This window comes from Adiantum capillus-veneris, chromosome 1, assembly GCF_014529385.1.
Source record: "Adiantum capillus-veneris isolate H3 chromosome 1, ASM1452938v2, whole genome shotgun sequence".
Taxonomy (NCBI): Eukaryota; Viridiplantae; Streptophyta; class Polypodiopsida; order Polypodiales; family Pteridaceae; genus Adiantum; species Adiantum capillus-veneris.
The window spans coordinates 32,939,913-32,956,311 of NC_140931.1; the positions used below are offsets into that span (position 1 = coordinate 32,939,913).

General features: G+C 45.3%; 1 protein-coding gene across 1 annotated transcript in view; it reads left to right on the forward strand.

The window, feature by feature from the left end:
* Positions 1–15,730, forward strand: part of LOC147464522 (uncharacterized protein At2g34460, chloroplastic-like) — a 52,271-nt gene extending 36,541 nt beyond the window's left edge. The window contains exons 3-5 of the mRNA XM_086515366.1: positions 14,278–14,394; positions 15,080–15,352; positions 15,437–15,730. Coding sequence (XP_086371492.1) covers positions 14,278–14,394; positions 15,080–15,352; positions 15,437–15,595 — 549 coding nt within the window. The 3' untranslated portion in view covers positions 15,596–15,730. The remainder of the gene's footprint in view (positions 1–14,277; positions 14,395–15,079; positions 15,353–15,436) is intronic.
* The last annotated feature ends 669 nt before the right edge of the window (positions 15,731–16,399 follow it).

The window sequence follows — 16,399 nt, forward strand, 5'->3', positions numbered from 1 at the left end:
CCAGACACTTAGAGTAGTTGCATTTCCTCTGGTTGCACACAGCATGATTATCAGATTACAGTTAGTACCCATCAGGAGCATTTTACAGTGCATAGAACCCATTTTCCCTATTTTAGCCATTTTTTCACTTATTATTATTAAGTGACTTTGTTGGGAAACTGGGTAGGGCATTTTTGACAAGCTAATATATAAGGAAACCTAGTGCTAGCACTTTCAGGCAGAAGAGGCAGCAGATAGCATTTGGCAGTGCACCTTCTCAGCAAGACCGGCAAGGAAACCTAGCGTTTTCAGCCACAAGGACCAGCCATCATTTTTCAACAGCAACAGATCAGCACTAGCGTTTTTGCAGATTGCAGCTCAGTCTAGCGTTTTGCAGATTCCCGGCGACAGATCAGCCCATAGCATCAACGTTTTCGGTTTTCAGCACTTAGACTCCATACCGCAGCCCCCAAACCTCGTAGATCTCACCTTCTTGCAGGAGATCCTTGCCGCACGGTCAGATCGGCCAGCATTTGCAGATTCAGCCCGCTATTCGCAGATTTCAGCATCTGCATTTTCAGCGCATCGTCGTCGCTTCGCCGTCGTCACCAACATAGAGTCAGAATTCAGCAGATAACAAGATTTGCAGATTTCAACCTTAGCGTTTCAGGTTTCAGCCCGTCTCATCGTCGTCCTCATCGTCGGCAAGTCGATTGCATTTAGACCATTCTACCAGATTGTGCAATCAATAGTAGACCTCTCTCGCCATAGAGAGTGGGGCCCTTGGGAGGAGGGCTTGACAACATTCTGGTGTCGTATTCTTCTCTCTCTATCTCTCAGTCTCAGCACCTTCATTCACTGTGTTTACCACTTTGTTTGTGATCATTTGCACTCTCTCACTAAAGGAACTGAAGGCTCTCCCTTCCGTAAGTAAAAGGAACCCATGAGCACAGTTCGGAGCACTCATCTTGAGCAAAGTTCAACATTCACTTCCGCTGCACCTTACAAACAGTCACACCGAGAAACTGACCCTCTGGCCAAACTTATCAATGAATCATTTTTATGATTTATTTTGTTGGGTCTGGTGGACAGCTTGCCCTACCTAAGCCTTAGCTAATTTATAAACTGCAACTTGGCCTATAAAGGGAACCCTTGAGCCATTGATTGGGCATCAGTGAGGAGAGCGCTAGGAGGAGGAGCAGACTACGCCTAGCGTTTTCCTAAAGCCCAGCCTAGTGCTTTTAGAGCAAGCAACCCAGCATTTTGCAATTCTAGCTCTAGCGCTAGCTCTCAGCGTGTAGATCAGCCAGCGTTTTTAGTTTTCAACCCATTCTCTTGCGAGAGATGTGCGAGATCTGCCTACGCCAGCCATCCAGATGCAAACTGGTACTTCGACAGCCGGTTGAACCTCCCCTCAGACATTTCCTTGCTGGCATCGAGTGCTCCACTATTGTCCATCATCGGCATCTGCATTTTTAGCCTTGCTTTACGCGAGAGATTTGCTACGGTGTGGATGTGCGTATCTGACCAATGGCACACCGCAAACCATGAGACATATGTGTGTCCATGTAGCTGGGTCGAAACACAAACCTATCTCCTGTGAGGTGGAGAAGATGCTCTCTATAGGAAGTCATCCTCGTGCCAAACTCCTGTGGCGGCTCTATCCATGCCCTCCTGGTATCCAACTAGATCAGGTCCTGACAAATGAGTCTAGTAATCTCCACCCGTGTAAGAGACATCGAGGGTGCCTGGAGAGAGTATTGGAAAGGGGGCAGCCTGTCCATGGTGAAGCCATGCTTCTGAAACCATGATGTCATCTGTGCATACCAGCATGAAGTGTCCCCCTGAAGAGCTAATTGTCTGGAAGACTCAAGGGCCAGTCTAGCATACCTGTCTCTAGTAGTATCCCACAAGCTGTGTACAAAGTAGACTGATTTGGTAAGCGCCTCAATCTCCATAGGAGGGGCAGCTAGCCCTGCTTGAATGATAGCTTGGGGTACGGAGGCCTTGGCTCTGATCTGTCGAGAGATCATAGATACCAAGGGCCTCTCCATACGTCTCCAACCATCCTGGCCTATAGAAGGTTCCCATATCTGCACCTGCACCTGTCACGTGCACATCTAACACTATGTGTACGTGGACAATCTACTTCATGGCATGGGTTCAATTCAGCTAGATAAGGAAGTGTTCTGGCACTTTTGTGAGTCTGTTCGCAGACCGTGCATGCCCAAACACTTAGATTATATGCATATCCTCTGGTTGCACATAGCATAATCATCAGATTTCCATAAGAACCCATCAGGAGCATTTTTACAATGCATAGACCTATTTTCCCTATTTTTTGACATTTTTCACTTATTTTTTTTAAGTGACTTTTGTTGGGAACTAGGTAGGGCAAATTTACTAAGTTTGTATATATAGAAACCTAGCGCTAGCACTTTTTGGCAGAAGAGGCAGCAGGAGCACTCGCTCAATAGGCAACTTCTCAGCAGAACCTCCAACAAGCCCTAGCGTTTTTGCACCATAGCAAAAGGCTAACGCTTTTGGACCAGATCAGCCAGCGTTTTTTCTCTTGCAGATCCCTGGCGACAGCAGACCAAGCAGAAGCCCCAACATTAGCAGATTCTCCATAGCAAGACCATTTTCAGCCCTAGCGTTTTTGCATCTTCAAGACACTTCAGCGTTTTTGCAGATCTTTGCGACGAAATCCCCACAAGCAGCAACGTTTTCAGTTTTCAGCCTTTAGACACAGCAGAACAAGTCCCAAACCTCGCAGATCTCACCTTCCCGCAGGAGATCCTCTCCGCACGGTCAAATCCCGCGAAGTTTGCAGATTCAGCCCGGAAAACGCGGATTTCAGCATTTGCGGTTTCAGCGCGTCGTCATCGTACCGTCGTCATCGACATAGAGTCAGAGTTCAGCAGATAATGATATGCAGATTTCAGCCCTTAGCATTTTCAGATTTCAGCCCGTCTCATCGTCGTCGACATCGTCGGCAAGTCCAAGCATTGTAGAGATTTGTGCAATCATAAGTAGACTGCTCTCGCCATAGAGAGTGGGCCTTCGGAGGAGGGTTTGACAACATTCCCGGTGTCGTAATCTCTTCTCTCTCTCTCTCTCTCCCAGTCTCAGTACCTTCATTCACAGTGTTCATCCACTTTGTTTGTGTCCATTGCACTCTCTCTCTAAAGGAACGGAAGGCTCTCCCTTCCGTAAGTAAAAGGAACCTTGAGCACAGTTCGGAGCACTCATCTTGAGCAAAGTTCAACATTCACTTCAACTGCGCCTTACAGCACCCCATACAACGTAACTGAGGCTACTAAAGTATCAAAGAGCCATAATTTTGTCCGAGGTTCCTAGAACTGAACTTGCGAACACATCCTCTCCAAGCCTCCCAAGCATAGTAACAGGGAATGGCCGTTTTCAGGTCTCCGTTCCCTGTTCCCATTCCAAGTTCCCGTTCCGAATCGCCGTTCCGTGTTTCAAACGTGAGTACCCGTAACAGGGAATGGCATTTTGTTCCGCGTTCTCGTTCCGGTTTCCCGTTCCTGGTAACTATGCTCCCAAGGCCGCAAAAGCTCTAGTCAATCTAGTCTTTGCTGCTCTCCCCAAAGAAAACCTCAGCCCAGTGAAGACAACCCCAAGGTACGTGTATGCATCTGTATACTCTACAATCTCCTGACCATATGTGAAAGTCGGTGCTGATCTCCTGATCCACTGCGGTGTGGTGTTAAACACCATAACCTTGGTTTTACCAAGGTTTACAGACAATCCACTATCTTCTGCAAAACTGTGTAATGCATCCAACTGTCGCTGCATACCCTCTGGTGAGTGAGAGATCAACACAATATTATCAGCATATAACAACAATGGGATCCATGTCCCTGCCAGCTGGGCAACTCTATCACCCTCTCTGTCAAAGTAATCAAACACCTCACCAACATATACCAAATAGATAGATAGATAGATAGAGAGAGAGAGAGAGAGAGAGAGAGAGAGAGAGAGAGAGAGAGAGAGAGAGAGAGAGAGAGAGAGAGAGAGAGAGAGAGAGAGAGAGAGAGAGAGAGAGAGAGAGAGAGAGAGAGACGAAGTTACGCGTTTTGTGTTGTGCCACCTGGCAAGATGTACAAATTTCTGCGATTCACACTCAGGGAACTGCTATTTTGGGCCGTGAAATGTGTTCGCGTCATTACCTCCGGTATGACTAGGGGAACATTTTACAACTCTACCGTGAAGTCAACTGAGCAACCAATCAGGAGATTTTTAAGCGGCAAACCCGAAACGGGAAAATGTTTGTAAAAGCGCCAAGTGGCACATTTTTGTGCACTTGCTTAATGCAAAGAAGAAGTGGCGCTGAATTTATAGCTGGGAGGCTCATTTGCAAGTTCTCTGTCACAGGTTAAGAGCTATGGAGTGCTTCCTTTCCCTCTTATGTATGTGCGGTGCCAGGAGTGATGCCTTGCACGCTACGCACTGCTCTCTCTCTCCCCTATGAGCAGTATGTTATGCCCCTCTAGTGCGCTTTTCATTTGACCAATGTACAGTTATGTGGGTTCATGGGCAATTGCCGAGGCAAGAGCCTCTTGCACAGGTACTGGATTAGCTAGCGGCTAATCCCCTGCAGGTACAGGTGAATTCGGAGAGGTTTCATGTGAGAAATCTTGTCCGATTCAAAGGGCAAGTAGCCCTACAGGTGCGGGAGCTCGAGGACTTGCTACAAATGCGACCGGCACGCGAAACGGAGCCCAAAACAGGGAATTACAGCCTGCTGTGTATTTTTGCAGGTTTAGGGTTTCGGCCCTAAACGGACCCTAATACCCCCAGGAGGTTCGGGGACGTGAGGGGACCGCTGTACAGGTGATCTGGCGCATTTTCGGGGCAGAAATCAGAGAATTCAGCGTGCTGCAGATTCTCGCCAGGTTTTGCAAAGTGTCCATATGCGTCGGGAAAGTCATCTATTGCGTGGGGATATTGATTGTGAAGCGTCCTGGTACAGTTATGCTGCCGAAATCGGGCCAGAATAGGTGTTTCTTAGCCTAGATTGTGCGGGGTAGCTCGTAGGAGATCACAGGTTTTATTCCCTCTGTTAAAGAATAAAGAAATACCGAAAGGGGCGCCAATTTTGGGGCCTACAGGTTGTCGGCGTTTGCTCGGAGCATTCTAGCTTCCGAGCCGTGTCTGTACTTAGGTGTTAATCCTCGTTACAGGTTACCTTTGCAAAGTACTTTGTGTGTGTCTAAAGTAAAGAATTTCGGGTGAAAGCCAAAGCATACCACCCCACGGGCCAGTTTCATGGTTTCGTTTTTGCCGGGACATCAATCACTGTTTGCTTAAAGAGTGAGCCTCTGTTGTTTTGGGTAAAGATACAGAGTGCAGGAACGCGGGATTACACTATGGCCAACAAAGGGAAGGGCATTATGGAAGAGGGTTCCTCTTCAAAGGACAGGGAGGAGATCCCTATGGTTTTCGAGATTGGCCAGAGCTCACGGCCACGTTAGTCTATACCTCCTGTCAATGTGAATGTCCCTCCAGTAGTACAGGGCTTTATGACTGGGCAACTTGAGGACGATGCGTTCAAGACTCAGTTAGTTGCCGCGGTGAATGTCTTTTCGGAGCTGGTGTAGAATCCAAGGTTTATGGAGTTCTTGCAAGCGCCACGAGTGCAACAGCAAAATAGGCAACCTACGCCGCGTACGGAGCTTGTTGAGGCTCAAGCCCAGGTACTTCATGCGGCTCAGGAGGATAGGGAATTCTTGCATGTTGCGGAGTCGGGGCCTCCAAAACAGGTTCCTCCCGTCCTTGAATAGGTGGCTAGAACGCCTATTCCACAGGTTATGCCAGTCTAGCCCACCACCTTTCAGAGCCAGCATGCTGTCTTGAATGGACAGGGAACTGGATATCAGGCTATGCACCCAGTTTTTCCACCACCCACGATACATCCTAGGTATTTGGGGGGTGGATCAGTGTTCCAAAGTATGGCTGGTTATGCGCCTAGAAGTCAGCCGTACATGCCAGGAACAGTGTTCGGGGGTATGCAAGGCATCATGCCAAACCCCATGTATGGTAGTATCGGCATGCAGCAAAGTTTTCACTGCAACCAGGGCCAGTTTGGGGTGCCATAGGGTCATTTTGGCATGGCTGGTTTTTCTGGACAGCAGCCAGATATCGCACCTCTGACGCAAAATGTGATTGGCTAAGATGTGCCGATCATGCCTACTACAGTGCCCATGTTGCAGACCATTCCATATGACAACCTGGGGGCATTGGAGAAGCCGAAAGCTTACAAAGAAGGTGGTGCAGTTGTAAAGTTCAGTACCTTCAGTGGTTTCGAGGATAAGACAAAGGCTCTCACTTTCCTCCAGCAGTTTGATACAACTTATGCAGGAGGGAATTTTACAAAAGCCTCGAAGGTCAGGAAAGCTGCCACTTTCTTAAAGGACAATGCGCTTACTTGGTGGATGACATTGTTAATGCAAGGACAGGCACCCGCCACTTGGATTCACTTCAAGCAAATGTTTGCATCTGCTTGGCTGTCAAATGAATTTGAAGCCGACGTCATGACAGATTGGCACCAACTTACTTCAGCTTCGTGCAAGAGCTTGCTAGAGTACAATAGGAGGTTTTGTAAAGCGCTACTCTCAGTGACCTCCTACAGATTTGTGCCATTGACAGAGCAGATAGAGAAGTATTGTTGTGGGCTGCCTAAAGGGCTTCGTGATTACTGTACCAAGAACAGAGTGGCTACCCTCACTCAGCTTATGGAAGTTGCAAACACTGGTCTTGCCTTGTTGAAAGGAGAGGGCAGTGGATTTCCGAGCAACAACAAAGGAGGGCAGCAAAAGAAAAATTCAGCGAAGAAGCCCTTTGTGAAAACGGCTCCTAATGCGTCACAGGGGTCAGAAAAGGCCACCAAAGACAAGGATTCAGCCGGGACTTCTGGAGCGTAGGCAAAGAAACAGAAAAGGAAGCCTTTTGTGCGCAAGTTGCTCGAGGAAAAGAAGGTCCTAATGGCTGAGAACAAATGCTTTATATGCGAGCAGCCTGGTCACTTTGCTATCAATTGTCCACAAAGGAAAGGACCAGCTGACTCAGAGGATAAAGAAGACCAGAAAGGCAAGAAGCCTAAACCCATGGCAGGTTTAGTGTCAGACATGGTGGGTGACAGGCCCAGCACAGATGCCAGTGAGTTATGCAGGGCATGGGGTAAAGTTAGGGATGAGACGGCACTCATCTTCTTTGATCCAGGTGCCAAAGCCAACTTTATCTCACCAGAGTTAGCTATGAAGTTGGACATTAGAGCTGAAGAGATGGGGTACACACCAGAGGCAGGGTTGGCATGTCCTGGCCACTCAGAGTGTGTTACTCCCATTATTGGAAAGCTGCGTCTACATATCCAGTCATATGTGGACACAGAAGAGTTCTATATCATGCCGCTAGAAGGATGTGATGCCTTGTTGGGGATCCCGTGGATGTTCCAAGTGCATGGAGTCTTGGATGCCTACAACAAAAAGATCACTGTACAGCATAGGAGCAAAACTCACATCTTGGATGTAAAGCTAAAAGGAGAGTCAGTCCCTATTGTATCTACTTCTGCTATCACTTCTGTAATAAAGAATCATCTTTCTGTGTACTTGATTTTTGCACGTGATGTCTCAGATAGTGATCAATCAAATTTATCTGTGTTAGATAAAGAAAGGTCAGCATTTTTGCAAAAGTTTAGTGACTGTTTTTCCGATTCATTACCGCCGCAATTGCTGCCAGAGAGACGTGAGGACCATCGGATAGATTTGGTGCCAGGGTGTAGCCCACCAAATAAACCTCCCTACAGGGTTAGTACGGCGCAGCAGAAAGAGATTATGGGCCAGGTTGAGGAGTTATTAGAGAAGGGGCTGATTCAACCTAGTCCTTCACCCTTTTGCTCCCCAGTGCTCCTAGTGCAGAAGAAGGATGGCTCATGGCGCATGTGTATTGATTATCGTGCGTTGAATAAGAATACCATCAAGAATAGGTTTCTCTATTCCTAGAATTGATGATATTCTCGATCGTTTAGAGGGTGTTGCAATTTTCAGCAGGATAGACCTTAAGAGTGGGTACCATCAGATTCGTATAAGGCCAGAGGATGTGCACAAGACTGCGTTTAGAACGACATTTGGTCTTTATGAGTTTTTAGTGATGCCGTTTGGGCTAACAAATGCTCCTGCCACGTTCAACAGAATGATGGACCGGATTTTCCGCTCGCATCAACAGTTTGTTGGGACGTTCTTCGATGACATGATAGTCTATTCGAAGAATGAAGAGGAGCATAGGCGTCACTTGACCATTGTGTTCGAAGAGCTACGCAGTCAGAGGTTGCTTGTCAATCCTAAGAAAAGTGAATTCTTCCTCGAAGAGATCCACTTTCTTGGCCACATAGTCTCAAAGGATGGTGTTAGAATGGATCCCGCAAAGGTCGAAGCTATTAAGACATGGCCAAACTTGAAGACTGTGCACGATGTCAGAAGCTTCTTGGGATTGTGTTCCTACTATAGAAGGTATCAGAAATTTTGCAGAGATAGCATCACCTCTTCACGCATTGCAAAAGAAAGAGGTCACTTTCAAATGGACCCAAAAAGAGATTTCAGCTTTTAGTCTATCAAGGAAAAGTTGACTTCAGATCCAGTAATTGTTTTGACAGATCTCAAGAAGTCATTTGTGGTCCAGTATGACGCGTGTGGCAGTAGCCTCGGAGCAGTGCTAATGCAAGACGGACGACTAGTAGCTTATGAAAGCCGAATTTTGCAAGGGCCAGAGAGGACTATGCAAGTCTATGAGAAAGAGCTCTTGGCCGTGATTCATGCGCTTTCTAGCTAGAAGCACTACCTCTTAGGTGTTGATTTTGTTGTCCAAACAGATCATTAGACCTTGCGATACTTCTTGACACAGTCAAAGGTATCTGAAAAGCATATGCGATGAGCAAACATTCTTTCCATGTTCCACTTCCAGATTATGCATGGGGAAGGCAAGAAGAATGTTGTGGCCGATGCGTTATCAAGAAAGCCACAAATTTCAGCTGTGTCAATTCCTTATCATCATGAGCTAGATGACATGAAGGAACAGTATACTGCTGTTGCGATGCGTTATCAAGAATGTTGTGGCCGATGCGTTATCAAGAAAGCCACAAATTTCAGCTGTGTCAAGTCCTTATCATCATGAGCTAGATGACATGAAGGAACAGTATACTGCTGATGAAGATTTTGAAAGGATCTTTGAACAGTTACAAGAGGGGCAACATCACGAGCACTACCTCCTCAGAGATGGTTTTATGATGATGCATGGCAGACTTTGTGTCACTAGGCCACTGCGACATAAGGTCATGGAAGAGAGTCATGTCCCACCGTATGTAGGGCATCGTGGCATTGATGCAACAGTTAAAGCGGTAGAGACATTCTTCTATTGGCCTACCTTGAGGAGAGATGTGGATGCCTTTGTGGGAGCATGCATAGTTTGCCAAAAGGTCAAGTTTGACAGGCAAAAGGCACCAGGGTTGTTACAACCACTGCCGATTCCGGATAAGCCATGGGAAAGCATTGCTATGGACTTTATCTTTGATCTTCTAAGAACGCCAACAGGGAATGATGGTATATGGACCATTATCTGCAGGTTCAGCAAGCAGGCTCATTTTATCCCTGTCAGGAAGAAGATAAAATCTGATCAGATGGCACGCTTGTTCATGTACAATGTGTTTAAGTACCATGGTATGCCACAATCGATTATCAATGATCGTGATCCTCGCATGACCAGTTTGTTCTGGAGAGGATTGTTTGAGAATATGGGCACGACGCTCAAGTTCTCGTCTTCATTTCATCCACAAACTGATGGACAGTTAGAAAAGGCTAATTCTACTGTCTTAGATCTGCTGAAACGTTATGTGTCAGATAATAAGGGCAAGTGGGAACAGATTTGCCTATGCTTGAGTATGTGTACAACAATACGGTGCATTCGTCCACAGGCAAGGCACCTTTTGAGATTGTTGAAGGCAGCAAAAAGGTTCCTCCCATTTTGCTACAAAGGACAAGATCTTTGAGGCAGATCGATATGTGGAGAACATGGATGAGATGTATAAGAAAATTAAAGTTGCCTTGGAGAAGACTCGGGCAAAGCAGAAAAGGGTTGTTGATCGTCACCGTCATGAATTGCTACTATCACCTGGTGATTGGGTTCTGTTAAGGTTCGAAAAGGCAAGGTTAAAGAAGATGAAGGACAAGGAACGGCTATTTCCTAAGCTCAGCATGTGTTACTATGGGCCTTTTCATGTGCTGACAAGTTCAGCGATGTGGCTTACAGGTTGAAATTGCCTGATGCATGGAAGATTCATAATGCGTTTCACTTGAGTCTTCTAAGACCCTTCGTGGGTGATGTGCCAGAAGATATGCCAGATGAGGATCAGCCAAAAGTTGAGGAACTTGATGAGATCTTGGTACCTGAGCAAGTTTTGACACATAAGGACAGAATAGTTAAAGGACAAGTTGCAAGACGCTATTTGGTGAAGTTCAAAAACTATCCGCCTATGGATGCAAAGTGGATGGAAGAGCATGAATTGGTAGAGTCACCAAATGTATTGCAACTTTACCTTGAAGCCTTTGGGTTACAACCTACCTATGTCCCAACCCAACATGTGCAAAGGAGGGGTAATGATAGAGCTAGTACATCAAATGTACATATGAATTCAGTGTAATAGATGGAAATGACAAAAGTATGAAGGTCTCATTAAGTCATTTGTATCTGTGTTATGATCTTTCTTGCGGATACATGCGACGATAAAAGAGTGTTCATAGCACAAGATCATCAGTGGCGTGTATTTATGGTATGCAATCGAGGACGTTTGCGATTTCAAGAGGGGGGTATGTCACGGGGATGTGGCAGCTGTTAACTATGTCACGAGGACGTGGCAACTGCTAACTTTAGTTGTTGGTTTCTTTCCAATGGGTTTTATTTTGTTTTTGAGACCCTCTTTTTGAAGTAACAAACGCTCGGACATTGTATGGCCAATGTGAACGGTAGTTTCACCTGCAGACGGGAAGTGGTCGGCACTGGAATTCGTATAGTAAGAGGATGTCTAGGCTCAGAGCAAGATCATATAGGTCCCCCCGTCGCACTTAGCAAGTTGGTGGATACTAGGGAGTGAACTCAATGAAGGCCTAAAGTCAAGGTGTGACTACCAACGGAAAGTATCCGATAGTTGGGCCACATTGCACTTTTGGATGCGGTCCCAATGAGGATAGATGGTGAGATGACCAGTGGGAGCCCAACGGAATCATTTCCTAAAATTTAGGGAACTGCTATTTTGGGCCGTGAAATGTGTTCGCGTCATTACCTCCGGTATGACTAGGGGAACATTTTACAACTCTGCCGCGAAGTCAACCGAGCAACCAATCGGGAGATTTTTAAGCGGCAAACCCGAAACGGGAAAATGCTTGTAAATGCGCCAAGTGGCACATTTCTGTGCACTTGCTTAATGCAAAGAAGTGGCGCTGAATTTATAGCTGGGAGGCTCATTTGCAAGTTCTCTGTCATAGGTTAAGAGCTATGGAGTGCTTCCTTTCCCTCTTATGTACAGTGCGGTGCTAGGAGTGATGCCCTGCACGCTACGCACTGCTCTCTCTCTGCGTGAGGATACTGACTGTGAAGCGTCCTAGTACAGTTATGTTGCCGAAATTGGGCCAGAACAGGTGTTTCTTAGCCTAGATTATGCGGGGCAGCTCGTAGGAGATCACAGGTTTTATTCCCTCTGTTAAAGAATAAAGAAATACCGAAAGGGGCGCCAATTTTGGGGCCTATAGGTTGTCGGCGTCTGCTCGGAGCATTCTAGCTTCCGAGCCGTGTATGTACTAAGGTGTTAATCCCCGGTACAGGTTACCTTTGCAAAGTACTCTGTGTGTGTCTAAAGTAAAGATCACAGGTTTTATTCCCTCTGTTAAAGAATAAAGAAATACCGAAAGGGGCGCCAATTTTGGGGCCTATAGGTTGTCGGCGTCTGCTCGGAGCATTCTAGCTTCCGAGCTGTGTATGTACTTAGGTGTTAATCCCTGTTACAGGTTAGCTTTGCAAAGTACTCTGTGTGTGTCTGAAGTAAAGAATTTCGGGTGAAAGCCAACGCCTACCGCCCCACAGGCCGGTTTCATGGTTCCGTTGCCGGGACATCAATCACTTTTTCCTTAAAGAGTGAGCCTCGGTTAGGACTGGCCAAAGAGGGGAGAAACTCTTAACATTGGTATCTTGCGAATCCTATGAATCAGCAATGCATTGTTTGCACATGGTTATCATCAGAACTTCATAGTCTAGCTTGTATTTAGACAAGTAGCCTCTCATAAGATCTGAGATGCTAATTACAAAATATGGTTTTAATGACTAAATGTGTATAGAGCTATTGACTAAATATGTATAGAGCTAATGTACGTGGTGGACACACCATTTATGCTTGGATGTAGATAGAGCCAATTAGTCATTATCTATGACAGTTGCATGTTCCCCAGCTTGGTAGTAAATCTAGCACAAGAACCCATGAAGATTTGGATGCCTTGGTGTAAACGACTCTTGTCTTTGCACCATTGGAAACATGCTAATTATCTCTATGTTGCGATACAACTACTACCTTTCTTTGGCAGGAACTACTGCTCTTCGGTCTCATCTACAAGGGCAAAGTGTTGATTCTTCTGTTTAGTTCTCGCATGTTCTATGCTTGAATGTAGATAGAGCCAATTAGTCATTATCTATGACAGTTGCATGTTCCCTAGCTTGGTAGTAAATTTAGCACAAGAACCCATGAAGATTTGGATGCCTTGGGTGTATATGACTCTTGTCTTTGCACCATTGGAAGCATGCTAATTATCTCTTTGTTGCGATACAACTACTACCTTTCTTTGGCAGGAACTACTGCTTTTTGGTCTCATCTACAAGGGCAAAATGTTGGTTTTTAAGTGCAAGATTGAATCATCCGACTGGCAGGCGGTTACATGTACAGTATGTAGTCTCACAAGTGAGCAGATTTATGCATAGCCAAGGGTCTACGCATTGGAAGGCAGTTAAAGGGAATCTTTCACTAATTGAGTGGCAATATACGTCTTGGGTTGTTATATCCCATTGCTTTTTCAGACTTGGGCTGGGTTGGTTGCTATGACACACGAGTGTCCACTGCCGGTGTTTGTTTCATGCTCGGCAGCATATGCCTAGCGAGAAGCAGCATACAATGGCCACTTCTAGTTGTATGGCTGAGTACATGCAGCTTTTCACAGCTACTGTTGAGTGGGTTTGGCTGAGATGCCTTTGGAATGAATTGGGTGTTCACTGTTGGATAGCATCATAGCAGCCTGCCACCACTATCTTCACCGACAGTCAAAGTGCTTTGGCAATTGTGAGGAACTGAGTGCTCCATAGTTGCACAAAGCAAGAGAGACTCTCTGCAAATCAGCTTGGCTTATGTGCCTATGTAGGACAACCCTATAGATTCAAGGCAAGAAATTCTGGGTTACTATTTGATCATAAGTTTTGGTTAGATTAGTCGACTATTCATGCATTATTGGTGTCTATTATACAATTTCTAATGGCTTCAAAAAACTAAACTCACTACCTACATAGTGCAAGGAAACTTTAAAAAGGGAAAAAGGCATAAGGAAGGCTAAAAAAAAAACACGAAGGTATCAATGCACACTCGACCACCTCTTCATGGGGCTTCTAAACTCACCCTTCACTTATACTCTTGGATTATTGGTGTCTATGCAAACTGTATGGAATTATTTGCCTAAGTCCCATACTTCGAGACGAATAAAGATACGTTTGGTGATGATTTCCTATCATGGTAAAAGAGACCTTGCACAGATATGTGGCACTGCTTGTGAACAGCTTTCTCTTGTTTACTAGCACGGCTTCATTGCATGGGTTCTCAGGCAGTACACCTTGAAATCTCCAAGTGAAGCGTTGAGTTTTGTGAGGATTCTCTTCTTTTTGTTGCCCTCTGTTGTATCTTAGATATTTATGCATGTGCTGAGATGGTAGCATCGAATCAAAGCTTGAATTCTGTATCCACAACTTATTATCATGATGGCTGTATTATTATTTTGTATTAGAAAGCTCCTTTTTGGTAGAGAGAGAGATCAGTTCAGCGAATTCTGAGATGTTTAATTTACTTGCAAGTGTTTGCTGAGGAAGCATGGCAAATAAACTGTTGCCTTGTGTAAAATGTGGCTAAGGTTTTATAACGTGTAGGATAGACAGACAGGGACACTTTCCAGGTAATTTACCATGTGAAATTTGTGCTTGCAGGTGCAAGCAGATGTTACTGAAGGTGCAGAGAAGCTTGCCGAGGCTATTGGGAACGTGGAGACTGTTGTGTGTGCTACTGGCTTTCGACAGTCATTAGATCTTTTTGCACCATGGAAGGTGAACTATTTTCAGTACAGGTTTTCTTGAGCACAGTACCTCATCTATAAGTAAAAGGTCTCTTCTGTATCTTCTTGACATGCAAGATTCAACATTTTTGCATTCTAAATTTCTGTTGCAATAGGAATCATGATGATCTGTTCAATTTGTTTTGTGATCGGCTTTTTCTTAGTTGATTGTCAGGTCTAGTGGTGTGTGTGTGGGCGCAGGTGCATGTGTGCATGCATCAACCAGTTACGCATGATATGCTTTATCCTTTTGTGCCAATTCCTCTTGAATCCAAAGAAAGAAAAGCTGATCTGCATCTTTGCAGCCTTTTCTATGCCTTGAATCATACCTCGAGAGTTATGCTAAGCTACAACCGTGATTTTGGGTATCAAAAGCATGTTATACAGTTACATATTCCCTGCTTGTTGGTGGAAGTGTCTGGCTAGATATGATATATTCATTTCGCTTGAAGGAAAGAGTGTTATTTTGGAATGGCCTCGTTGGAACATTTCCTATGGGCAGTGTGCTTGCTAATATGCAGAATTTGGAACTAGGGATATCAGTGTTACAGACGTTAGATAAAGACCTATGCTCAGTTGCTTGCATTTTGCGGATCTCTTTTGTTATGTCACTAGACGTCTCCTTTTAAGATCCCCCTTTGCCAGCTTTGTCAATTGATTCTCATGAACCGTTGCAGGTTGACAACTTTGGAACTGTACATTTGGTGGATGCTTGCAAGAAGAACAGCATTAAGAGATTTGTTTTGATTAGCTCTATTTTAGTGAATGGTGCTGCCATGGGTCAACTTCTGAACCCTGCGTACATCGTGCTCAATGTACTTGGGTTAACCTTGATTGCCAAATTGCAAGCTGAGAACTATGTGCGCAAGTCAGGCATTAATTACACTATCATAAGGCCTGGAGGTTTAACAAATAATGCTCCTAGTGGTAACATTGTCATGGCTCCCGAGGTAGTGTTTTAACTTGGCAGCAAGCTACTCAATAAGCTGCAGGTCACGACAATCTTACTTTGTGAGTTTGGTTTCCCTCTCCAGGATACTCTTTATGAAGGTTCCATCTCAAGAGACTCTGTAGCCACCATTGCTGTTGAAGCGTTGCGGTGTTCAGAAGCCTCTTACAAGGTAGTGGAGATTGTGTCACGGCCGGATGCAACCAGAAAGTCTGCGCAAGAGCTTTTTGCAGCAATCAACTAAGAAGAAACCATACACTTGTCTGCTACGGCCGTTTGCTTCCCTGCAAAGGTTGTGTTCTTTGTGAATTCTTTTCCAGTTGTGGAGGTGTTTGCTAATCTTTGAAGCCAGCTTTTGGTGAAGACGCCCTCACCCACGGGTAGGTCTGCCTGTTCTCATGCAAGTAATATAAGACTTCGATCCTTGAGCTCAGTAGCATGTTTGTCAATGGCTAAGGTGATTTTTGTGCTCATTGGTGTGCAGGTTTGGAGTACTCTAGCCCCATGATGTCCCATGTAATATTTGATGTTTCTCTCTAGATAGGAATTGAGTCGAGGGAAACTCTGCAAAGCCGTGCTTTTGCATCATCAAAGACATCATGGAGATCAGATAGAGATAATAAACGCTTTTCTTTAGTGCAAGACAAGCAGCTCGTGGCAGATGTACTGCCTCTTAGATGTTGTTTGGGCTAAGATTTCCAAGTGTAATGAAACCGAAGTTTATCTTATATTTTTCCATACCTTTTGGAAAGCCTTACTCTATGAAGTTATTTGCGTTGTCAACTTTCCAAAGGTGAGGTTAAGTTGTCCAGAACTGGCCATGTCTCAATTGGTCATAGGCCAGCACAACTGGGTAAGAGCACATCGCCCACAATTTACTGTGGGCTGGATTATTCGAGGCGTCCTGATGAAATGATTATCTTTTGGTGATTCATCCAAGAAGAAATCACTACTTTTCCATAGCTCCAAGCCTCTTGCAATGCTTCACAGCTCATGGGCCGCGCCTGTTACATTTTCGTTATGAGGCAGAGGCCATACCAGATGTGCC